At 41.8% G+C, this 25,326-nt stretch overlaps 1 protein-coding gene across 4 annotated transcripts in view; it reads right to left on the bottom strand.

Moving 5' to 3' along the window:
- The window catches only part of CEP89 (centrosomal protein 89), a 491,071-nt gene that overhangs the window by 188,569 nt on the left and 277,176 nt on the right, over positions 1–25,326 (bottom strand). For all 4 annotated transcript variants that reach the window (XM_029608396.1, XM_029608398.1, XM_029608395.1 and 1 more), the window contains 2 exons: positions 24,010–24,151; positions 12,904–12,993 (listed from right to left, as the gene is read on the bottom strand). In XM_029608396.1, the coding sequence (XP_029464256.1) occupies positions 12,904–12,993; positions 24,010–24,151 (232 nt within the window). The remainder of the gene's footprint in view (positions 1–12,903; positions 12,994–24,009; positions 24,152–25,326) is intronic.

The following is a 25,326-nucleotide window of genomic DNA, read 5'->3' as shown; positions in this document are numbered from 1 at the left end:
GTATGTCCCGGGGCTTGAAAAAATGGGCGGGGAGTGGGCGGGCTGGGGGCGAGACCGAGGCCTCCGGCACAGCAGTTGTGCTGGCGTGTGCAAGCTACGCCTGCACGCGCAGGCACAACTTCGTCAACAAAGGTCGGGGGGGGGGGACGCGGAAGGAAAGTTCCCTCTGAGGCCGTTCCGATTTCGGAGCGGCCTCGGAGGGAACAGGGAAAGCTATCGGGGCTTCCCTAGGGCTCGGCGCGCGCAAGGTGCACAAGTGTGCACACCCTTGCGCATGCCGACCCCGGATTTTATAACATGCACATGTTATAAAATTGGACGTAGATTTATGCACGCTGGTTTGCGCGCACAAATCTACGCCTGCGCGTAGGTTTAAAAATCTGGCCCAATGGTTCTACAAACAATAAAAAAAAATATACAACTGAACCCATCACAAAATTGCCTTTTGCTCCTGATGAAACCAATTATAAAACAATCTATTCCCCCCACCCTCTGAGAGTTTTAATGCAGGCACAGACGGGACTCGAGAAAACCTGCATGTGGTGACTTTGATTAAAAGTTGTCTTTCGAAATTCCTTATTATGTGCTGATTATAACCAAAATTGACAGTCACAACAGTTCTGGAAAATATTTTAAGGCTGCAAAGAGAAAAACTAATATAAAAGAGATTTATGAAGCCTCTAAACTAAGTAAGCTTGGTAATTCCGTATATGTGAGACTCATCACCACAGTAAGTGCTCATGTTAGAAAGCTGCATATTTCATTTCCCTGTCACTGTAGAAGGAAGCTCTTCATTATACACTGATACTAGATTTTTGAATTTGTATTTAAAATTGCTAGTGCCTGAGTCACAAGACTACAAAACTACAATTTTCAAGGAAGGACGTCTTCCTCTGCAGATACAGTGGTACAGCATCCTTCCTTCAAATTTTGTGTGCTTTTGTATGCTATGTCCTTGTCTTACATTAGCATATTTGTTTGTTTTTAATGTCTTGCTGTTTTTAAGAAAAAAATATTATATTTCAAAAACACTGATGGATAGATATATTCTTAGAACAACTGCAGAAGATATAAACTGTCATTTTTCTTGTGTGTCATTTTTTTTCCTACTGCTCTGGGAATTCAGGAGAAAGTGGCTACTCAATTTCCATGACTAAATAACCATAGAGATTCCAATTGTTGAGCATGTGATTAGTTCTTGTGGTGGATGATATGAATTATAGTCCCCCTTCCAGTGCCAGTGTGCTTGTTTGGATACTATTTACATAGCAATAGATGTGCTTCCTAATTACTCAATTCTTTGAGACCCTCTATAGAATAGCCACCCTTGACAACATGATGTTGGAGAAAAATGGTGTAGTTTTGTTTTACACTTATGCCTTGCTTAATTTACCAGTAAATGCTATAGCACTTCCTACTGGCAACAAAACCCAGTTTTCCATTAGGGAGTCCCTCAAATTGTTTGTGAGGGTGTGTGTATGAGTGTGTGTGGGTGTGTGCATGAGAGGATGCCTGTGTGTATATGAGATGGTGAGTGTAGAGAAGAGTGTGTATGTGCCTGTGGGTGCGTATATGAAAGGGTGCCTGTAGGCATATATGAGAAGGTGCCTATGTGCAGGGGTAGGGGTGGGGATGAGAGAGAGACAGCATGTGTGTGTGCGTGGGTGAGACAGGAATCGTGTGTGACAGATACAGAGGAAGCGTGAATGTGGTTGGATGTAGGGATGAGAGAGAGGAAGCATGTGTGTGTGCGTGCACATGGGTGAGACAGGAATAATGTGTGAGAGATACAGAGGAAGCGTGTATGTGTGAGAGAGAGATGGAGAAAATGTGTCTGTCTCTTTCTCACACACACACACACACTCACTCAAGCTCTCTCTGTCTCTCACCAAGCGTGTATGTGTGTGAGACAGAGGGAGCATATTTTGTTTGTGTCTCTACCCCAGTTCACGACAATCTCAGAGTGACAGGTATGGAGAGAGGGTGAAATTTAAAATCCTTATTAGTCTTAATTTCTGAGTGTTATCTGATGTATGCTGTTTTACCAATGTTTAGGAAATTTTTAAAAATTTGTACAGGAGCTTCTAATTATTTAATATTCTAATCATCAGTTGTTTTAAAATGTATATTTTTAGTATGGTTTTACTATTCTGATCATAAGAACATAAGAAATTGCCATGCTGGGTCAGACCAAGGGTCCATCAAGCCCAGCATTCTGTTTCCAACAGAGGCCAAAACCAGGCCACAAGAACCTGGCAATTACCCAAACACTAAGAAGAACCCATGCTACTGATGCAATTAATAGCAATGGCTATTCCCTAAGTATAATTGATTAATAGCCATTAATGGACTTCTCCTCCAAGAACTTATCCAAACCTTTTTTGAACCCAGCTACACTAACTGCACTAACCACATCCTCTGGCAACAAATTCCAGAGCTTTATTGTGCATTGACTGAAAAAGAATTTTCTCCGATTAGTCTTAAATGTGCTACTTGCTAACTTCATGGAATGCCCCCTAGTCTTTCTATTATTTGAAAGTGTAAATAACCGAGTCACATCTACTCATTCAAGACCTCTCATGATCTTAAAGACCTCTATCATATCCCACCTCAGCCGTCTCTTCTCCAAGCTGAACAGTCCTAACCTCTTCAGCCTTTCTTCATAGGGGAGCTGTTCCATCCCCTTTATCATTTTGGTTGCCCTTCTCTGTACCTTCTCCATCGCAACTATATCTTTTTTGAGATGCGGCGACCAGAATTGTACACAGTATTCAAGGTGCGGTCTCACCAAAGAGCGATACAGAGGCATTATGACATTTTCCGTTCTATTAACCATTCCCTTCCTAATAATTCTTAACATTCTATTTGCTTTTTTGACTGCTGCAGCACACTGAGCCGACGATTTTAAAGTATTATCCACTATGCCGCCTAGATCTTTTTCCTGGGTGGTAGCTCCTAATATGGAACCTAACATCGTGTAACTACAGCAAGGGTTATTTTTCCCTATATGCAACACCTTGCACTTGTCCACATTAAATTTCATCTGCCATTTGGATTCCGAATCTTCCAGTCTTGCAAGGTCCTCCTGTAATGTATCACAGTCTGCTTGTGATTTAACTACTCTGAATAATTTTGTATCATCCGCAAATTTGATGACCTCACTCGTTGTATTCATTTCCAGATCATTTATATATATATTGAAAAGCACCGGTCCAAGTACAGATCCCTGAGGCACTCTACTGCTTACCCTTTTCCACTGAGAAAATTGACCATTTAATCCTACTCTCTGTTTCCTGTCTTTTAACCAGTTTGTAATCCACGAAAGGTCATCGCCTCCTATCCCATGACTTTTTAGTTTTCAAAGAAGCCTCTCATGAGGGACTTTGTCAAATGCCTTCTGAAAATCCATATACACAACATCTACCAGTTCACCTTTATCCACATGTTTATTAACCCCTTCAAAAAAATGATGCAGATTTGTTAGGCAACACTTCCCTTGGGTAAATCCATGTTGACTGTGTCCCATTAAATCATGTCTTTCTATATGCTCTACGATTTTGATCTTGAGAATATTTTCCACTATTTTTCTCGGCACTGAAGTCAGGCTCACTGGTCTATAGTTACCCGGATTGCCCCTGGAGCCTTTTTTAAATATTGGGGTTACATTGATTGATTTATATTTCTTGATTGTAATATTTTGAGGATTAGTGATTTTCTGCTTTTCCATTGTTGCGCTGCATACAAAATCTGGCTTGTGGTTTCCAGTTCAGTTTATGTCTACATGTGTATGTGAGAGAGACACAGAGGAAGTGTCTGTGTATGAAAGAGAGATGGAGGAAACATGTGTGTGTGAGAGAGAGACAGAGGAAGTGTGTGTGTGTGAGAGAGGTACAATCCTAAAGATTGTTGTATACTGGGGGCATGCATGCACACACACAATATACTCCCTCTCTCACATACACACACATATATGCTTGGTGAGAGACAGAGGGAGCATGTGTGTGTTTGTGAGACATACAAACACTTTCTCTGTAGCTCTCTCTCACACACACACACACACGATTCATCTGTGTCTCTCTGACACACTAACACACACACACACACACACACCCGTGCTTCCTCTCTCTCTCTCTCTTAAACACACATGCAGACAAAAAATGAACTGGAATCCACAAGCCAGATTCTGTATGCAGTGCAACAATGGAAAAGCAGAAAATCACTCTTCCTCAAAACAATAAGGTGGGAGATTTTTAACATCCTTAGTTTTAATTATTGGGTGTTTGATGTGTCTGCTGTTTTGAAATATTTTATCGATGTTTAAGAAATTTTAAAATTATATACTGGGGGGAAGGGGGGGGGGGGACCAAAGATGTTTCCACCCCAGGTGCCAAATACTCTAGGTGACAGGCAGGACAAACAGGAGGCAGTACCCAAGGGATATTGCCTCATAGTGCAGAAGTTACTAGAACCACTTCTGAGCATGCATGCTTGTGTTGGCGCCCTCACCGCCCTGCTTGTCCTCAGTCTATCTGCTAGCTGAGATAACTTACCAGGGAGAAGGGAGCATATGTGTGGCTGTTTATCCTGCTGTCCAAGGAGAACACCTTTCATAAGTATGCAATTTTGCTTTTTCCATGGACAAACTAGATAACACAACTGCAAATCTAAGACTCCCTAGCTGATGGTTTTGTATTATTTAGTTTTTTGTCTGTAAAGTAGAATAACCTGCCTTTCTTCTTTCGCCTTGTTTTGTTTTGTTTTTTAACTTAGTTTTAATATTTTCCCTTTTTTTTTTTTTTTTTTTAACAACATGTTAACACTATCCAAATTTCATGTCTGCAAACAGTTGTTTATCTACCCAGTAATGTTTGATGAAAGTCTGCACTGATGACCATGTTGCTGCTTTGGAGATCTCCTGTATTGTAATATCATTCATAAATGTTGATATTGAAGGTAATGTATATACTTGGTGAGCTTTTATTTCTTTCGGTATGCTGAGACATTGAAGTTGATAATACAGTGAAATACATTCCTTTAACCATCTGGAGACAGCGTTTGCTTTTGAACTGGTTTAGCTAGTCTATTTATGTCATAAGACAGTGATGGCCAACCTTTTGAGCTCAGTGTGTCAAAATTCATAAAAAAACCGAGCATAACTCAGGTGGTGTGTCACTTCTAGAAAAATCCATAATTGTGATATTTGTAGCTCTAATTAATAACAAGAAGTTATAATTTTAATATATGTACTGTATTTATTAATAAAGCAAAAACAAATAATTCTTTACCTTGCCTGCTTAGTGACTTTTTTGTTGCTGAATTTCGTCGGCTAAATCTTCAATTAAAACACTCTCTCCCCCTCCCACACAAACTCTTACTCCCCTGGATTTTCTCATACACACTCATGCTCTCACACTCACTGGCTCCCTCACATACACACAAACACACAAACCCAGGCAGGCTCCCATTCATTTTCACACCACTCCCGCTCCATCCTCCAGGCAGGCATCAATTCATTCTCACACACACAGACCCCCAGGCAGGCACCTATGCATTCACACACATACACCCCCAGGCAGAGTCCCATTCATACACATGTACACACTAAAGGCAGACCCCCCTCTCTTTTGCCAGCAACCTCCGAACCTCTCTCATTCCTCTGCTGCCACTGTCACTGCTGCCACATGACTATTGGGGATGTTGCTATTCTTGCACATTCCCAAAGATTACATGTGCCAATCACTAAAAATATATATTTTTTTTAACCTTTGCTGTCTGATCTTAGTTTTCTAATTGGTTGGTCACAGGCTTTTTTTTTCCACCTTCCCTTTATTTTTTTTTGCCAATTCCTTTTATATTGTCTTTTTTTCTGTTTCTTTTCTCTCCATCTTCTTCCCTCAAACACACAGTCAGGTTCTCATTCTCACATGCATTTCTCTCTCTCACACACACACACAGGCTCTCACTGTCACATGCTCTCTATCATACAACCATTCATACACACAGTCTCTCACTGGCACATGCTGTCTGACCCTCACACACAGGCTCTCTTTCACTCCCACATGCTGTCTTGCTCAAGCACATGCAGTCTCTGCAAACATTCAGGTCCTCACACACAATCTCTCAACTCATCGCGCGCGCACACACACACAGACCCTCAGCCTCTCTCTCACCTCTGGGCCTCCTCTTCGCGGGTTGCCGCAGGAAGGGCTCTGCAGCGGCCCTGCTACCGGGCTTCTTCCTCTTCTCGGGCCGCTGCGATTTGAGATTCGCGGCGGCCCATAAGCGCAAGCGATGCTCCTTTTCTGCACACACTGATGCTTCACCTGAGCCTCCTTCCTGCCCACGCGGCTCCGGCAACGTTTACTTCCGGGGCCGCACAGGCAGGAAGGAGGAGGAGCATCAGCGCGTTCAACACGATCTTTTTCTTTGGGCTGTGGTGAAGTGAGCCTCACCATGGCCCTGCCTATCTGCCTGTCGCTGCGCCTCCCTGCGCCCGGGGGCATTGGGGGAGGGGGGGCTGGAGGGATACTAAAAAAACTAATTTTAAAGGGTTGGCGCAGCCGATAAAAAAAAAAAGGCTCGGCACAGCTGATAAAAAAAAAATCAAAAAAAAAAAATCGATAGTCCCGAAACGCTACGCGTGTCAGCAAAAACGGCTCGGCATGTCATAGGTTAGCCATCACTGTCATAAGAGATGAATAACTGGGCTGTCTTTCTGCTTGAACTAGCTCTAAGTAAATTAGTAAAGCTCTTTTGCAATCCAGGATGTTTAGAATTGCTTGCTCAGGATTTGCATGAGGCTCTGGGAAGAAAGTGGGCAAAACAATATTTTGTTTTAAATGAAATTCTGATACTATCTGTTGCTGAGTGCTCCTCTGGCCTGAATGTGGTGCTGTAAGACGGTTGGAATTGTCTGTCTAGCCCTCCTAGCTCTGTGCACCTCGCTTCCCCAAGCAGCTATCTTGTTTCTCACATAGACTTATACTGAGGAATCTCAGCAGTTAGTTGCCAGAGTTTAGTCCTACCTTCCAGCTCTTATATTCTGGCTCCATTCCTGTTTCTAGAAGGCTTCATTACCTTCAAGCTTTTACATTTAGTGCTCCTGTTTGTTCTCCTTCATGGGCTCCTTGATTTCTAGTATGTTCCTGTTTTTTTACCGTGTTTCAAGTCTTTTGCTCCTTGCCCACGTCAGGATCTATCCCCGTTTCTCATAATTTGCTGGCCACCAGCACCAGAGGGCTCAATCCGAAGGGAAGGTGGCTGGCCGAGTCGAAAATCCATCTATTGTTGCTAGTTTGGATTTGACTTTCCTGGGATTAGGCTGCTTATTTCTGCGGCAACCCTCACACTTCAACCGTCACACTTATCATGTAATATCTGAGGATATAACATAAAATAGTAAAGATGGCAGATAAAGATCAAATGGTCCATCCAGTCTGCCCAGCAAGTTGCTTATGGTAATAACTGCCACGCCATGCAGGTTACCCCCTATGCCTTCTGTTAAGGGTATTAAAAATATGTAACTAAGGCTTGCAATTTGCTAACGCATCTTGCTGATGTGATTGCAACCAAGAAAAAGATTTTCATGGTGAGATATTTCATATGAGCTATTTGCAACGTCTCAAAAGCTAGCTTCGTCAACTGTGTTAAGATTACATTCAAATCCCATTTGGTGTTGGTCTTTGTAGTCGGGGCTTAAGGTTATATAATCCCTTCATGAATCTCTTAACCAGAGCATCCTGAGAAACTAACTTCCCATCCTTGGAGACATGGTATGCAGAAAGTGCAGATAGGTGATGATTTACAGATGAAGTCTGTAACCTTGAATTTGATAGATGTAGCAAATAAGAGAAAATATCTGGAACTGCAAAAACCGTTTCCACTTACAATTGTAGGACTTGATTGTAGATAGTTTTCATGAAGTTAAAAGCACTGTTTAACTGATTCAGGAAGGTTAAAATTTTGTAGCATATTCCTTTCAACTTCCAAGCTGTGAGCATCACTGTGGAAAGGTTTGGGTGGGTGACTGTTCCATCAATAGTTTTGGGAATAGTGGGAGATGCATTGGAGGTGATACAGACAACCTACTGAACCAAGGAAATTATGCTTGGCAAGATGAATAAGGTGCTATTACATTTAGTAGTCCTTTTTCTCTCCTTAATTTGAGGATTGTTTTTAGTATAATGGAAATGGGGAAAAGCATAGAGAAGGCAATTTCCCCTACTGCTAGATAAGGCATCCCTTGGAACAGAATCTAGGTAACTTGAGGCTGTCTGGAAATAAAAACAGGTCTAGATGGGCATCTCTCACTGCTGAAATATTTGTAGTATGATTTCATTATGGAGTGACCATACGTGAGGATACAATTGTCAACTTAGCACATCTACTATATAGTTGTTGTTGCCTGGAAGGTATACTGCTGGTAGAAACATATTCCTAGTGGTTGCCCAAGTCCAAAGAGCTAGTAATTCCCTGCATAAAGGGAGCGGATCCAGTCATGACTGAAATTCTCTTTTGAAGGGATTATGTTTTCTGTTCCTAAAATGTTTTCAGGTATCATTGAGCATGATGCATGTTTATTCGTGCAAGGTGAATAACATGTATTAACACCAAGTGACTTAGTACTTTTAAAGAGCTTCTCGCTGTAACCCATTTTCTGTTGCATATCATTGATCTGAGTGCACTTTGTTCTGGGAAATAAATTTTGCCTTCTTCTTTCATATTCAGTTTTACTCCAATGAATTCCAGCTCCTGAGTAGATGTTAAATTTGATTTTTCATAGTTTATGAGGAAGCCAAGCTGATGCATAGTATGCAGTAAATGAAGGACATCCTTGTGTGCAAAATCTCTGGAGGTGCTCAAAACTGGCCTATTGTCCAGGTATGGCAAAACCAAACGATTCTCCTTTTTCAAGAAGGTGGCGACCACTGTCAGACATTTTGGGGCGGATTTTCAGAGCCCTGCTCGCGTAAATCCGCCCAAAACTGGGCGGATTTACGCGAGCAGGGCCCTGCGCGCCGGTAAGCCTATTTTACATAGGCCTACCGGCGCGCGCAGAGCCCCGGGACTCGCGTAAGTCCCGGGGTTTTCGGAGGGGGCGTGTCGGGGGCGGGCCCGAACCGCGCAGCATTTTCGGGGCATGTCGGGAGCGTTCCGGGGGCGGGCCCGGGGGCGTGGCTACGGCCCGGGGCGGCCCAGGGGCGTGGCCGCGCCCTCCGGACCCGCCCCCAGGTCGCGTCCCGGCGCGCAGGAGGCCCGCTGACGCGCGGGGATTTACACCTCCCTCTGGGAGGCGTAAATCCCCCGACAAAGGTAAGGGGGGGTTTAGACAGGGCCGGGCGGGTGGGTTAGGTAGGGGAAGGGAGGGGAAGGTGAGGGGAGGGCAAAGGAAAGTTCCCTCCGAGGCTTTCTGTACTAATACTGGTCAAATTTTCTAGTAGAGAAGATAATGAATGGAAAGCTGTTTTTTGCTGTTTAAGATGTTCTACAGTTTCCTTTATATAATCTCCAAACAGATTCTACCCATACATGCAGCACCTGCCAGCTGCCCATGTACATCATCTCTGAGGCCTGATATTTTGAGCCACATGAATCTTCTTGTTGAAATAGCAATTGCTGAGGCTTTAGATGCTGTTTTGAAGCAATCATAGATTAATCTCATTATATGTTTTATGCAATCTTTTGTGTCTGTCACCATGTGTTATATAAGAATTGTATTCTTCTGTGGTGAGTGATGGGTTAAATTGGTCCAATTTTTGAATGATATTAAAAAAAATATTGAGTCATTTGCATTTAATACATATCTATGTACATAATTAGCTTAGATGCATAAAACATCTTTTTCACCATTATATCTAATATGTCCTAGTTTTCCTTGCTTTTTTCATTGCCTATTCCATTATTAGTGATTCATGAGGAACTTGTGCCCTGGATACTTCTGTAACATATTTGAAATGAATGGTTTTTAGAAGCTGGTAAGACTGAGTAAGGCATCTTCCATATTTTATTTGGGACATCCAATAACTGCTTTCATCTATTTTGGAGGTTGTAGTAAATAGCCTAATATTCTCTCATGGGCACATCATGATTTTTAAGTTTGAATTTGTTTGTTGCTGACTTCCTTATGAAGACATTGGGATAGGATATATCTTCAAGAGGGGTAGTCCCACCAATTGGTTCTGGTGAAGGTCCTAAAAGGATGTCTGGAGAGGAGGATTCCTCCAAAAAAATCAATAGATGAGAATGAATGTAATGATTCATCATTTTGCTGAATACACTGGGCAACAAATTTTCACAAAAGTCATGATACGGAAATGAAATTAGTCAATTCTTATACATTTCCATGTGCTAAACACGAATGTGATTATGAAAATGCAAAATTGGCTCTAGTTTTTTTGTAATATGCAATAATATAATTACATCTTGAATTGTATGCCAATAGTAGGAGACCTACGATTAATACCGTTTGAAAAATGAAGTCATAGACTAAGTCTTAGATTTCTTTGCTTGTCTCTTGTACACCTGTTCGGGAGCATCTCTGCAGAGTGTCCAGCAGTAGTCAGCCCCAGAGCTGAAGTAAGTTTTGAAATAAAAAAAAGAAATTATCAAAGGTAGGGGGGGAAAGGGTGGGGGAGGTAGGGGAAGGTGGGGTGGGGGGGGGGGGGGTAAAGAAGTTCCCTCCCAGGCAGCACGGCTCAAAGCAGGCTCGGGGCGCGCAAGGTGCACAACTGTGCACCCCCTTGTGTGCAACGACCCCAGATTTTATAACATGCGCACATGTGTGTCCATTAGGTAAAGATCCGGGAGTGTCTGTATTTAAGATACATGAAGAATTATTACACCTGGACACCTGGTTAAGGGAGAATAAATTGATTCTGAATGAAGGAAAATCAGAATGGATGGTTTTACTAATGACAAGCCAGAGAGAGCATTGCAGTTGAAGGTTGGCAAGATGACCTGTAGTAATATTTCAATAACCTGGAATTTGGGGGTGCAATATGATAAGTTAACGTTTGAACCTCATATTTCCTTGATGGTGAGGAGGATTTTTATAAAACTAAAACTGAGGAAATTTAGAGGGAAAGGGAGTTTTGAGGTATTTAGAATGATAATACAGGCATTGGTAATGCCAATTTGTGACTATTGCAATGATGTTTTGTTGTGGGTAACTATGAAGAATATACATTGGCTCCGATGATACAAAATATAGCAGCCAGATTGGTGTACGGCTGTCTGAGATGAACCAGTGCTAAACCACTGTTGGTAGAGTTTACTCCCGGGGGAATTTTGTGCAAAAAAATTTAAAATTCTGCGCACAAAAACTTTAAATTCTGCAAACTTTATATTGGTCAAAATAACACAATTTACATGACAGTCTTTAAGTAATTACATTTTAAATTAATAAAGAAAAAAGTTATTTCTTAAAGATGCAGAATTTTAAATATTTTGGGGAGAATTTCCTTAGAAATTCACTGTAAGAGTGTGTCTTCCACTCGCTCTCCCTACTCCCCTGGCCACTTTGCCCTCTTAGGCCCCAACTCCTCCACCTCCCAGTATCTCTTCCCTCCACCTCTAGGCTCAACTCCTTCCACTCTATTGCCAGTTCCAGAGTTTGACCCCGTTCTTAGTACTGCCCCTCATACAGGCTCCCTCTGTCTGTCCCTCCCTCTCTCACATACATGCTCCCTCTCTCTAATACATATACACACACCCTCATACAGGCTCCCTCTCTCTCTCGCACACACACACAACTCATACAGGGCCTTCTCTCTTGCATACACACCCTCACAAGCTCCCTTTCTCTCTCTCACACAGGCTACCTATGTCTCTCTCTCACGCACCCCTTCACACAGGCTTTGTCTCACACATACACATTCCCTTCACACAGGCTAGCACCCTCACATTCACACGATCCTTTTTTCATACACACGAGTTCCGTCTCTCCCACACATACACACTCCTTCACAAGCATCCCCCCAGCTCTCTTACCTCTCATGCTCTCTCTCATACCTGCCCTCCCCCACACCCTCTCCCCTCATATAGGCTCCCTTTCTCTGAAACCCACACTTAAGCATTCCCCTCCCCTGCTCTCTTACCTCCCATGCTCTCTCTCACATCCTCCTGCTCTCTCTCACCCTCCCCTCCCTCACACCCCATCTCCATCTGCTGGTAGAGGTGCATTACCCACTTGTTCTGGATCCACCTGTCTGAACATTAAGAAATATAAATTCCAGGGATCACTTTTCACACAGGAGGTAATTTTCAAAGGGGTTACATACGTAAATGTAAGACTATCATAGCAATTTTCAAAAGCCATTTACTAGAGTAAAGTGCATTTAGCCATGTTAAACCCAATTTTAAGCACATAAATTCTTTTAAAAATCAGGCCCACAGATTTTAAAAGTTACATTTGTTGAACAAACCAATGCTTTTGTTTTCCAAACTAGAACTTTGAATGCTAGCTATAATAGCACCATATTCTGTGTTATCTAGCTTAGCTCAAAGAACAAATCAATAGAGAGCTAGGTAAATATAGAAATACATACTATACCCCTCTGAAAAAACAAGGGTGTGGAGATTTGTTAAAGTGCTAGTTTTGAAAACATACAAATATATAGTTGTTAAGATACAGACCATTTTAGACTAGCCCTTATCATGCAGTACTAAAAAGGAGCAATAAAAAGCATAAGGAAACAAGACTGTTGTGTCACTATAGTTCCTCAGGAGAAAGGTTAACATAATGAAATCAACTTTAAAATAATTGTAACTGTATTCTCTTCTAATTTATATGCAGTTTAATACCGTGCCTGCCTTATCAAGCTATACAGTTTGCTTACAGAATATCAAAAATAAACAATATTTTATACTGTCAATTCAAATTTAATTTCTAAAATGATTGCTTACCTTGACTTTCTCTTCTAATCTCCCCAAGCGTATGTTCCCCTCCATAATTTTGTTTAGAACGCTGTGCTTTTCAGTCTCTAAACCTTTAGCCTGCAAAAGAATGGAATAAGTCTCCAAAAAGGTTTGAGATCTTGACAGCTTTGCAAGAAAACAAGTTGGAAAACTGGTAAATCAAGTAATATAGTTGTAGTTTTCTTATTTTTTATATAGAAACTCACGAGTTAATTTTCAAATCAGTTACACATGTGAAATTAGCATAGGCGCATGTAAGTAGCTTGCACTCATGAATATGCTGTTTTACATACATCAAAAGTACACATATACTCTTGGCGGGGCCAAGAGTGACAGGCGATAAGTTGCTATTTTATAAGAGATTTATGCAAGTACATTTGGCAATTTATTTGTGCAATTTTACACAAGTTAATTAATGAGAGCACTTGATATCAGACTGGTCTCTTTTCTGCTATTGGTTGGGTAAGAGGTTTGGGTGAAGAATTAGGAGGGTGTCAATGTCCTGGATGCAAACTACTGATCTCAATTATGTGCGCATGATTTAAAATATACCGAGTTCCACATACGTATTAGGGTTTTACACAAGTTTTTTTTGCATATAAAATGAATGGAATGTATTTATAAAATAGGTAGGAAAAGTATGCACTTTCAATGCATTGTAGGTGTGCGTATGATGGGGGTGGCAAGGCATATGCATATTTTATAATCTGCATGTAGAGAACTTTATGGGTTTCTATTGAGAGGATTATTCCATTGGTCACAAGGGGAACAGAAGTAAAATTACTTGGGGGTTTAACACCCCCATGTGGGAGACTAAGATGGTGAGCTTCTAGACTATATAAACCTCTGTCAATCATCTTATAGCTAGATTTTTCCAATTGCTGTAAATATCACATGTGGTAGAAAAAGGGGCATGTTTTATGTTAATTTCCTACTTATTGCAATGTGTGCTACATTAGCATTTGCATAAGCATTACCGCACAATGCGTTAACTTTTTGCCCATTGTGATAATACAATAATAATTGCTGCAAAGTGCTCATTTCACCACTGGGGGGGTGGGGGGGAGGGAGAGAGAGGGAAAGAGACATACAGAGACAGAGACTATCTACAAGGCCCTTGTAGTAGTTAGCTATTTATATCTCTATAGAAGGCCCACAACATAACTCAAGGTGAGGTTTAGATAGTAGTGTCGGGGTTAGGGGCCATTTTACTTGCAGAATGAGATGTACAAAGAGAACAGTACACTCTTGAGAAGATTTGATGTCATTTGGAGTGAGGAAACTCCCACAAAGATTAGATTTGTATAATGTTCTCTCACCCTAGTATGATGGACTCTCTACCTGGGTAACATCAAGTTAGGTTGAGAGAACATTGTACAAATCTCATCTTTCTGTGAGTTTCCTCACTCCGAATGACATCAAATCTTCACAAGAGTGTACAGTTCTGTTCGTACGTCTTACTCTGCATGTAAAAGTGGCCCCTTACCCCACACTACTACCTAAACCTCAACTCGACTTACTAGGTGGGCCTCCTATAGTAGCATAGATAGCTGCTTACTATGGGTTCATTCCCGGGGAAAAGGAGGTGAAGAAAATATGTGGTAATTATCCAGGGTAAACCATGTCTACTCTCATCATGATGTCGCAGAGAGGAGCATGGAAGTACCTTCCAGGTAGCAACAAGATAAATAAGGAGAATGAATGAACAACTGGACTAAGGTAAGAACAATGGAACTTTTCTTAAGTACACTTAAATTGAGAAAGATTATCCTATCTACCAACTTCTGGAAGGAAGCTCCAAAACTACCCCATTAGTTGGAATGGATCAGGAATAAGAAATATCAATTAGTATTTCAGTAACAGACTAAATTAAATTGGAATTTTAAATCAAACTTATTAGATGATCTGGAGCTGTAAAAATGGACTGTAAACAAGAACTTGCAACTGAACATTTTATTAAGTTTTAATTTTTCATCAGTAAAGTTAAGTTGGAAACTAAATCAGCTTTCTGATTATTAGTTCTGTATATAAGAGACATTAGTGTAGAAATGGTTCAGATGCTGGATTAACTATTGAACGCTCAGGGCTTAGAATATAATCTTCTCCCTTGTAGGACTTTGTGATTTTATTTAACATCAGGAGAGGACTAACAGATTAAATCCTATTTGAGGTGTGGTCTTTGGTGTCCTGCAATGGGACATTAGCCCAGGAGATACATATACAAACCCAATATGCACAGGTTATAAAATACTGTAGTAGAAAGGGAGTTGATCCAAGATGGTGTCCTAAGTGGACGTGCTGTGAGGAGCTCCTTGAATGTGACATTTTTCTTTGTTGCTTTTTACCTGTTTAACATGGTGAAGCGGAAGGGCAAGCTGAGAGTTTTTCTCTCTGCATTTCTGCAGCAAACTCCAATGTAACAGACCGTGATTCCGGACCTCTTCTCTGCACCTCGGTTACTGTTACTGAGGAGCATATCAGCGGCTTGAGACGTCATTTTTGGGAGCCTCAGAATGGAGGAGCAGAGGCCTAGTGACGCCGAAAGAAACAACGGTTGGCCCTGTGGTAATCAGCGTTCAGCGCGGGCAACATTTGGGTCAGGAAGATGAGACTTTTGGGGGAAATGGTGTTCATGTCTCCCCTGCATTGCGCGCTGTGTGTGGGTCTCAGCAGTCCTCGCATAAGATTAGAGGTTCTTATCCTACGCTGCCGGCAGTAGGGACCTGCACTCTGAAGCCCTCCTTCATGCTGCTTGACAGCATTTGGACAGTTTTGTCGAGTCTATGCTTATTTCCTTAACTGGTGCCATTAATATTTCAGGACAGTCCCAGTCTCAACAAGAACAGTCAGTCACTCATGCAGAATAGGCTAATAATCTGAAGGATTCAATAGAGAAGATTTTGTCAATCCAATTCAATATGATTCAGGATAGGTCTGTATTATAATGCAGAATAGAGAATTTGGAAAATTCTGCTAGAAGTTTGAATTTGCGTGTTTTGAATTTTCCTGTGGTGGCTATGATTTCCCCTATTGAGTTATTTAATACATATATGTGGGATGTGCTTGGAATTTCAACAGGAGCTATGCTTAAAATTAGCAAAGTTTATTACCTTCTTCCAAAGAGAAATTCTGCAGATGGTGAAGTTGTGCAAATTACATCTCACCAACTGGTAGATGATCTGGATGTTTCAGCAGTGCTGGAATCCACTACTGTGGATGAAGCTCATCGAGCCACCTTACTAGTGACATTTTCATCTATACAAGACTGGGACTTGGTCTTTCATCTTTTTTTTTTTTCTTACAATCTACCTGCTGACCAGACTAAAAGAAATTGGCCTATGTGACATCACATTCAAATGGTTTTCCTCATATCTCTCTGGCAGGTCCTATTCAGTAAAAATAGAATCATCACAATCCAAACAATTCCCCCTACCACACGGCGTACCCCAAGGATCATCCCTCTCCTCCACACTGTTCAACATCTACATGCTCCCTCCTCTGCAACCTTCTTTCTAAAAAAGGGCTTACATTTTACATATACGCAGATGACGTACAGATTCTGCTCCCCCTTAAATCCTCCCTCGAAAGCACACTAAAAACCTGGGACACCCACCTGTCGGACATAACACAACTCCTCGCTCAGCTCTCACTCTCCCTCAACCTCAAAAAAACTGAAATCCTTCACATCTCCAACACCCCCAACCACCATCTCAAACATCAAAGCCCAACAACCCTCCCGAACCATCAACTAGCCCTTACAGCTAGAAACCTCGGAGGCCCTCTTGATACAGAAATCAACCTCAAAAAGCACATCAACACCATCATCAAAGACGGATTCTTCAAGCTCCAAATACTCAAAAGACTCAAACCGCTGCTCTTCCCACGAGACTACAGAACCGTCCTCTAGACCAGCGGTTCTCAACCGGTGTGTCGTGACACCCTAGTGTGTCGCCAAGCACCGGCTGCTGTGTCGCATCCTCGGGGTCTCTCCCCCGCTGCTCTTTCTTCCCTGCTGCCGTTGCCGCCGGGCTATCAAAACGTTCAAGTCCAGTGGGAACGGCAGCAGTGCTAAAAAAAGCTGTGGCACTTGTGGCTGGGCCTTTTCTTCTTCCCGCACCTGCTCCCCCACCCCCCGTGACCTGGAACAGGAAGTGAAACGCGGTGCGCGGGAAGGAGAAAGAGCCGTGCCGCGTGATAAAGTAGCAGCGGCGGCTGCAGCATCGGCCCCCAAGCAATTGAAGCAGCCGGTAATCGGGAAAGGAGAGAGCAGCATGAGCCTCCCGCGGCTGATGGGATTCTTCTTTCTTGGCTTGCGGGGGCTGGAGGAGGAGGCTGCTGCAGCTACCATTTGTGCTCGGGGAGGGGCGGGGAAGAGGAAGTGAGTGAGAGAAAGAAGCAGCCAGCCTGCGTGTGATTGAGAGCATGTGTGTGAGTGAGAGAAACTGGTCAGAGAGCTGTTGTGTGTGTGTATATGTGAGAGACAATGAAAGTGACTGCTCAAGGAGATGACTGATGTATATGTGAGAGTGTGAGACATTAGTCAGGGAGGTGACTGATGTGTGTGTGTGAGAGAGAGAAAAAGCATAGAAGTGAGAAATCTGGGTATGTGAGAAAGCATGGGCGTAAGAAGCCTGCTGTTTGGGGGGGGGGGGGGGGAATGTGTGTGAAAGAAAGCATGGGAGTGAGAAGCCTGATTATGTGAGAGAGCATTGGAGTGGGAAGTCTGTGTGTGTGTGTGTGTGCATGCATGAGAGAGAGAGACTGGTTGGTAAGGTGACGGTGTGTGTGTGAGAGAAAGAGACTGGTGTGTGTGAATGTAAGAGAAAGAATGTGATTCAGGGAATGAGAAGCCTGTGCACGTGGAGAGCGAGCATGGAAATGAGAGAGAGACTGGTGTGTGTGTGTAACAGAGAAAGTGATTATGGGAATGAGAAGCCTGTGCATGTGAAGAGAGTGAGGATGGGAGTGAGAACCTGGGTGTGTGTGAGACACAGCATGGGAGGGAGAAGCCTGTATATGTAAGACAGAACATGGAAGTGGGAAGCCTGTGTGTGTATGCATGAGAGAGATCAGGTGACTGGTGTGTGTGAGAAAGAAAGAAAGTGATTATGGGAATGAGAAACCTGTGCATGTGAAGAGTGAGCATGGGAGTGAGAAACCTGGGTGTGTGTGAGACACAGCATGGGAGTGAGAAGCCTGTATATCTGAAAGAACATGGGAGTGGGAAGCCTGTGTGTGTGTATGCATGAGAGAGATCAGGTGACTGGTATGTGTTTTTTTGTGTGTGTGAGAGAGAAAGAAAGTGATTATATTTACTATGAAGGTCGGTATAAAAAACTGTTAAATAAATAAATAAATTATGGGAATGAGAAGCCTGTGCATGTGGAGAGAACAAGCATGGGAGTGAGAGACTGGTGAGTGTGTGTGAGACAGAGAAAGTGGTTATGAGAGTGAGAAGCCCGTATATGTAAGTAGAACACGGGAGTGGGAAGCCTGTGTGTGTGTATGGCATGAGAGAAACTGTTCAGGAAGGTGACTGGTGTGTGTGTCAAAGACTGTTTGGAAGATGATTGGTGTGTGAGAGACAAAAACTGGTCATGGGGGCATGACTGGTATGGTGTGTGTGTGTGAGAGACATGGACATTAAGGAAGAGGACCATGAGTATAGAGCTTAGCCTCTACTGCTGCTTCTGCTGTGTGCTACGGCCTGCATGGAAGAGGAGTAGGAGAGCTGCTGGAGGGGGGTAAGTAAAGGTGGCTTTTTAAGTTTATTTTTCTTGATTGACTGCCATTTTAATTATTTATTATTTGATGTGTCTGCTTTTTTTGAAATATTTTATTGGTGTTTGGAGAATTTTTAATAGTTTTTATGAGTTTTTAATTATTGGATGCTATTCTGTTCATAGCTGTTTAGAAACATTTATTCTGCTTATTAGTATAGTTTTACAATTATTTCTGTGTGGGGATCTATAGCTGCTTGCTAGCTCTGTTTTCCTAATAACCTAATAAGAGGTGTATTGGTTTTTAGGGCCTGATTTAATATTTATAGTGTTGCCATTTCATAGATAGGGTTGCTCCTGTTTCAGTGTATTCCATAATACAGGTGTAACTGTGTGCGGATTAGTTTATGTGCATTACTACAGATCCTGGGAGTATGTTAGGTCGGTTCTGTGTCTGTTACCGAGATGAGATATTTTACTAGCATGTAAGAGTTTTATCAGTCTTATTTGTTGTGTTTTCTCAAGAGGACATGCATTGGTGGTAAGCTGCTGTCTTTTCATAAGTAGGGCTATTGAGCCTGGAAGTAGAAGGAGTTTGAGTTGCTGTTACTGAGATGACACCAGAACCAGAATATCTTTTTTGTAGGGTGAATTGTATGGGGAATGTCATAATTCTGCTTTACATCCATTATTGTGGGTCAGGGGGGTTCCCGTGGATGCAAACTGTACTTTTACATCTAGCCCCGTGACGATCATGGGTCAGTGTGTCACGCATGTGAGAACCATCTGTCAGGTGTGTCCCGACAGAAAAAAGGTTGAGAACCACTGCATACTATTCTCAAAACTTGACTACTGTAATTCCCTTCAGCTCGGCCTCCCTGCAGCCACAATCAGACCGCTACAGCTACTACAAAATGCAGCAGCCAGATCCCTCGCAAACCAAAAGAATTCGGACCACATCACTCCCATCCTCAAGGACCTCCACTGGCTACCCATCGCCTTCTGGACACAACACAAAGTTCTATCCCTCATTCACAAGTCAGTCACAATGACAAATTGGACTGGTTAAACATGCCCCTACGATACCACACACTGCAACGAACCCTCCAATCCTCTAACACTGGTCTTCTCCACATCCCCACCCCAAAGGAAGCACATCTAACCATGACAAGGGAACGCGCACTCTCCATAGCTGGACCTTCCCTCTGGAACAGCCTTCCAGCACAACTAAGATCTGAACCCTCAATACAGCTCTTCAAAAAACACCTAAAAACCTGGCTTTTCAGGCAAGCCTTCCCCCAATGATCATACCCCCAACCACCCTACACTCTTCCTTGTTTAGCCCTGCCCCTGTTATCATTTTGTCCGATCCCCCGTCCCTGGTCGTATGCTGCTCACTTTCACCACGTGTCATTTTAAGGCTAACCAATCCCTTTAAGTTGCGTTAGAAGAGTTTGCGTATCAACGTTCATTCTTTTTATATTCCCATATTTTCCTTATCTTGTTGCTAAACTTCAAGTTTCATTTCGTTGCATTGTTAAAGATATGTTTCACTGTAAGAAATAAATACCCCTCCCTCTTATTTCCTTTTCGTTATCTGTAAACCGATTTGATATCATTGATCTAATGTCGGTATATAAAAATGTATAAATAAATAAATGTTTTGTTTATGAGCTGTCAGGTTCGAATATTTCTTGATCTCTCTAGGGCTACACAAGAATGCAGGAAGAAATGTTTGCCTATGAAACAGGAGATTATTCTACTAGGCCTAGGGGCTAAAGTTTGACTTTGATTTCCTTGTAAATGTTTAATTTCTTTTTCCTCTGAGAAGTTTTTTTTTTTCTTTCTGCCATCCAAGCTTCGTAGCCTTATTGATTCTAGAAATCCTATAATTAATTCTTCAATTGCTTGATTTTATATAGGGTTACTATGTATTGTGTGGGATCTAGTCCTAACATGTATAACATACTGAGTAGATGTCCCTTATTCCATTTACTCTTTTGATAATAGATACTCTCTTATTTTCTTTCTTGGATCTCTTCCTATTGTAGACTATATATGACAGTGATTGTAATATTTTTTTCCTTTGTACACCTTTGGTTTTGATTGTCTTTTCCATGCAAGACGTTCTCTTATATAATACTAAAAATATTAATAAAGGAGTTAAAAAAAATACTGGAATAGATCTCCACATGACTATACACACATGTATATGGCGCCATGCGGAATTCTTTGGACGTTATCCTCATAGAATATGGACAGCAGATAAAGCCCATGAGGCCCATCTAGCTGCCCATGTTTCCTTCTTGCTGCACTACCGCAGAGCTTAAATGTACTCCTGCCTAAATATCACAACCAAGGCTGCTAGTTTTAATTATATCTTCCCTACAACTATAGAGATAGTTCCTCATATTTATTTTGGTTATTAAATCAGGACTTGCCTGAACTGCACCCACTCCCTACCGCACTCAGAACTGATCCCTCCACACCTACCTTCCGAAAAAACCTCAAAACCTGGCTCTTCAGGAAAGCCTTCACCCTAGACAAGTAACCCTGCCACAGTCCCCCCCCCCCCACCTTATATCATGCCCCACCCATTCTCTGTACATAGTTAATTTATTAAACCTATTTATATGCTGTATTAAGTTATGCCATTCAAGCATGTTATAATAATTATGTAAAACCGTTTTGGATTATAGCCAGTTCTCAGTTAAGCTGTTATAATGTACTATGTCATTACAAGGTTCGCCTTAGACATATTGTTATATGTAAACCGATGTGATATACCAAATCGAATGTCGGTATAGACAAATAAATAAATAAATAAACAAACTGTACATTGCCTGAACTGTACATTGTCTGTTAGGGCACCATTTTCACTGTAATATCATAAGTGTTATTCAGTGTTGCCACATCCTCTTACAGAAGATAACTCTGATTTAAGGATGTGACTTTGATCACAAGCTGTTCTACTTGGGCACAATCAGACCCCTCACCCAAGCCACATCACACAGTCCCTGGCCCAAACACCATTAGGCGCCTTTCCCACCCCACCCCCTCAAAAAGCCATCAGACAACCTCCCCCCACAGCTCTATCAGACTACACTACCCCTGAGCTCCCAAACATGGAGTCCCCTGCACTTACCCCATCCCTCTGGAATGAGGTCTCAAGGGTCTGGCTCTTCATGGACAATGCCGAAAGGGGACATTTCTCGCTATCATCTCATGTCCTGGAATTGCATACCATGTGCCAAATAGCTTTAACCTGTATGCTAAGCTTTATTACATGGGCCCCTGAGAGCTTGCTTTTAAGATTTACATGCATAAAACCCTGTTTTACACATGTAGTGGCATTTTGAAAATCAATCAGGGGCCAGTGCACATGAAACCATGCTCGTAACTCAATTTTGCGCGTACATCTATGCACTCTTGAGGAGAGGCACTCCAGGGGCAGAGTTGTAACTTATGCACATACTTTTTTATTTCAAAAAGTATACGTGGAAGTTACACTGCACAAGTAACACCTGGCTTGGAGAAGGTGTAAATTTGTGTGCATACTTTGTCAATTACTGGAGGATTTTCAAAATGAAATAATGTGCATTAGTTTGCTTTGAAAAGACCTGGTAAACTTTACCACTACAAAGGATGTTATAAAATTGCCCTGTTAATTCATGCTGCAGGGTTCACAGACAAGAGGAGTAGCTTGTTTAGGTAAACAGTAATTTGTAAATGGCATACAAACAAACAAAACCGTAGTCTAACTAGAGTGCCCCATTCTACACTGATGCTGTCTTTAGGTGCACATCATCCTGGCCATTGCCTGAGTGTTACCATCAGGCATGTTTCTCTTTATTACTCTTTTAGGATGATTCACTTTAATGTGTAACAAAGAAAATAGCTTACTTTTTCAATTCTTAGTTTTTGGTTTCTGATCTTATCTGTAATATGACGTACACAGTTGTCTGATATTCTAGTCTGACTACACCAAATTAGCATCATCAACTAATTTTGAAATCTAGCAGTAGTCAGCACCATTATTTACGGTACATTTTGTCCTACTGTTGTTAATTCACAAATAGCTTTCCTTTTCCTTGTTTGATCCATCATTAGCTTTCATTAGGATATCACTCGAGATCTAGGTGTTGAAGTATTCTAAAAGGCTTTTTGTTTGCTTTATTTTAGTAGGAACAGACTGACATTTTGCTTGAAATTTCACTTTTGCTTTCTTATGCATCTCCTATCCTTTCATCATCAGTCTCGCTGCAGACTTACAGATGTTCATTCTTTTTCTAATTTATGGAGAGGATGCTATTCAGAATGATTTACCAAGATGAAGTGGCTTAGCTGAACGCTGTCCTCCTGGATGGCTAAAAGTGCACGTAGGCTTCCACAGCTCACACACTTTTTGCCAGGTTAACAGGAAGGGCTCCCTTGGGCATGTTTAGGTCAGGAGAGTAAAACAGCACACACACTTCACATTTTGAAATGAATGCATGCAATTTTAGCCCCTTCTGTCACCTGTACAAATAGCAGGTGCAAAGACCAGGGGCACTTTTAACCCAAGGGCTTTTCCCTTTGAAAATGAGCAAATGCAAAATGCGCATTGTTTCCCTTTGAAAAGAGGTACAAGTGCCCACTTAAATTGCAAACACTGCAAGCTATTCAAAATTGTCCCCTCAATGTTCTGCTTGTAAACTATCTCACAGTAAAGAAATCAGAGGGAAAAAGCTAAACTGTGGCCTGAATCTTTATATTTGTTTCCGTATCTTTCCAATTCGGCTGTATCTGAATAATCTAAAGGTCAGCAGCATTACACATTTTCCACTGATGCTTTAGTACAGCAGGCTCTCACCATCTTATAAGTTAGGAGAATAATTTTCAGTGGAAATGGCTGACTATAAAATCTCTTTGTGTTGGGTCCAATCAGCAGAACAGGTGCCTTTTGTGTATTTTTTGCCTATAAAATTGGCCACCCAATTGTACTCACATATAGCCTGTATGTTAGGAAATTTACCAAGACTCCGAAGACGGAGTTTGGGAGGGGTTTGGACATGTGCATACATTTCCTGCACACAAATCAGATGTAGTTGTGTGCTAGTAGTTGTGAGGTAATTTTCAAAGCAAACAAGTTTGTTTTGGTGTAATTTATGCACTTATTTGCTGACTTTCTTATGTGGGCTGCGGCAAAGTTACCCCTTTTGTGCGGACTCTAACAAGAGACTATCATAGTATATATTGTTAAGAACAAAACTTTTTAGTTGAAATTACTGTAAAGTGTCACACTAAAAATGCTATTAGTTGCCTATTTCATAGAGTTTTAGGTATTACTGAGTTTAAAAAAAAACCATGCATATTAAGCACAAAAATTAATTACCATTTGGATTAGCTGGTCACGTTCCTGAGCTATATTCTCTGCCAAACCAATAAGATTTGCTAAGTACTGATGAGCCGTCATTTCTTTTTCCATGGCTTCTTCTACCTGTTGCCTGAGAAGACCTATCTTCTTTTGAGATTTTCTATAAACAAAAAGAGTGCTTAAACAATGCTCTTTTTTAAGAGTTACAGAATCAAGGTTCAGCATAACTAAAAAAACAAAGCTCTTAAGTTTCAAAACCACAATCAAAATTCTCAGTCACTTGTGTGCTCCAAAGCCAGATTGTTCCTGTGCAAATTCTTTATGAAGAAGTTTAAAAGGGGTAGATTCACGAGGAAGAAAGAAATATTTCTTCTTAATTTCCACTGGAAGTGGTGGATGCCAAAATAGTCAGAATTCATTTTGCAGAGAGGATGGGCCTTATGATCCTTATCTGCCGTTGTCTGTTATCTTTCTTAGAAACCAAGGGTCCTAGGATGAGAGGAAGTGTGGATAAAATCAGAGATCAGGTAGTCCCTCTGGTATTGCATCAGAAATGGGCAGACTAGATGGGCCTTGTGGGTCCTTATCTGCCATCACTGCTTACAGACTATAAGAGGTAACATGTTTTTATATTGATCTCGAAGAAAGTACAACATGCATAAAGCTTGTAAGCTTTACATTTAACTAGAAGTAAAAGCCCATCCAAGAACAAGGAAATACTGAGAAATGTAGGAAGTGCATAATTGAGAGGTGTGGTAGTAGAGTGTGCATGCTGAGCTTGGGTGCACGGTGTGGTAGTAGAGAGTGGATTGACTGTTGAGAGAGAGCTGGAGAGTGCAGTCACAGAGAGAAGGGTAGAGCTCAATTTTCATGTGGTAATCAAGAGTGGATTGGAGCTGGAGAGGACAGGGAAAGAGAGGGGTGGAGCTCAATTCCCATACAGAGAGAGGGGCAGAGCTGGAGAATGGAGAAGAGCTGGCGAGTACAGGGAGGGAGAGGGGCAAAAATGTGTATCCCAGTTGTGCAGGTGTGGGGCAACATTCCTCTTTATTATAGCTAGATTTAAACTTGTCCCCATAAATCCTTCTATATTCTAGAACAGTGGTCCCCAACCCTGTCCTGGGGGCCCACCAGCCAGTCGGGTTTTCAGGATATCCACAATGAATATGCATGAGAGAAAATTTGCATGCACTGTCTCCATAACATGCACATTTTCTCTCATGCATATTCATTGTGGATATCCTGAAAACCCGACTGGCTGATGGGCCCCCAGGACAGGGTTGGGGACCACTGTTCTAGAAGGCAGCTGATGTAGATGAGGAAGGGATGCTGTCA

The sequence above is a fragment of the Rhinatrema bivittatum genome, chromosome 7 (genome assembly GCF_901001135.1).
Source record: "Rhinatrema bivittatum chromosome 7, aRhiBiv1.1, whole genome shotgun sequence".
NCBI classification, from domain to species: Eukaryota; Metazoa; Chordata; class Amphibia; order Gymnophiona; family Rhinatrematidae; genus Rhinatrema; species Rhinatrema bivittatum.
Note: the sequence above shows the minus strand (reverse complement) of the source record. Positions and strands in the feature narration are given on the sequence as shown.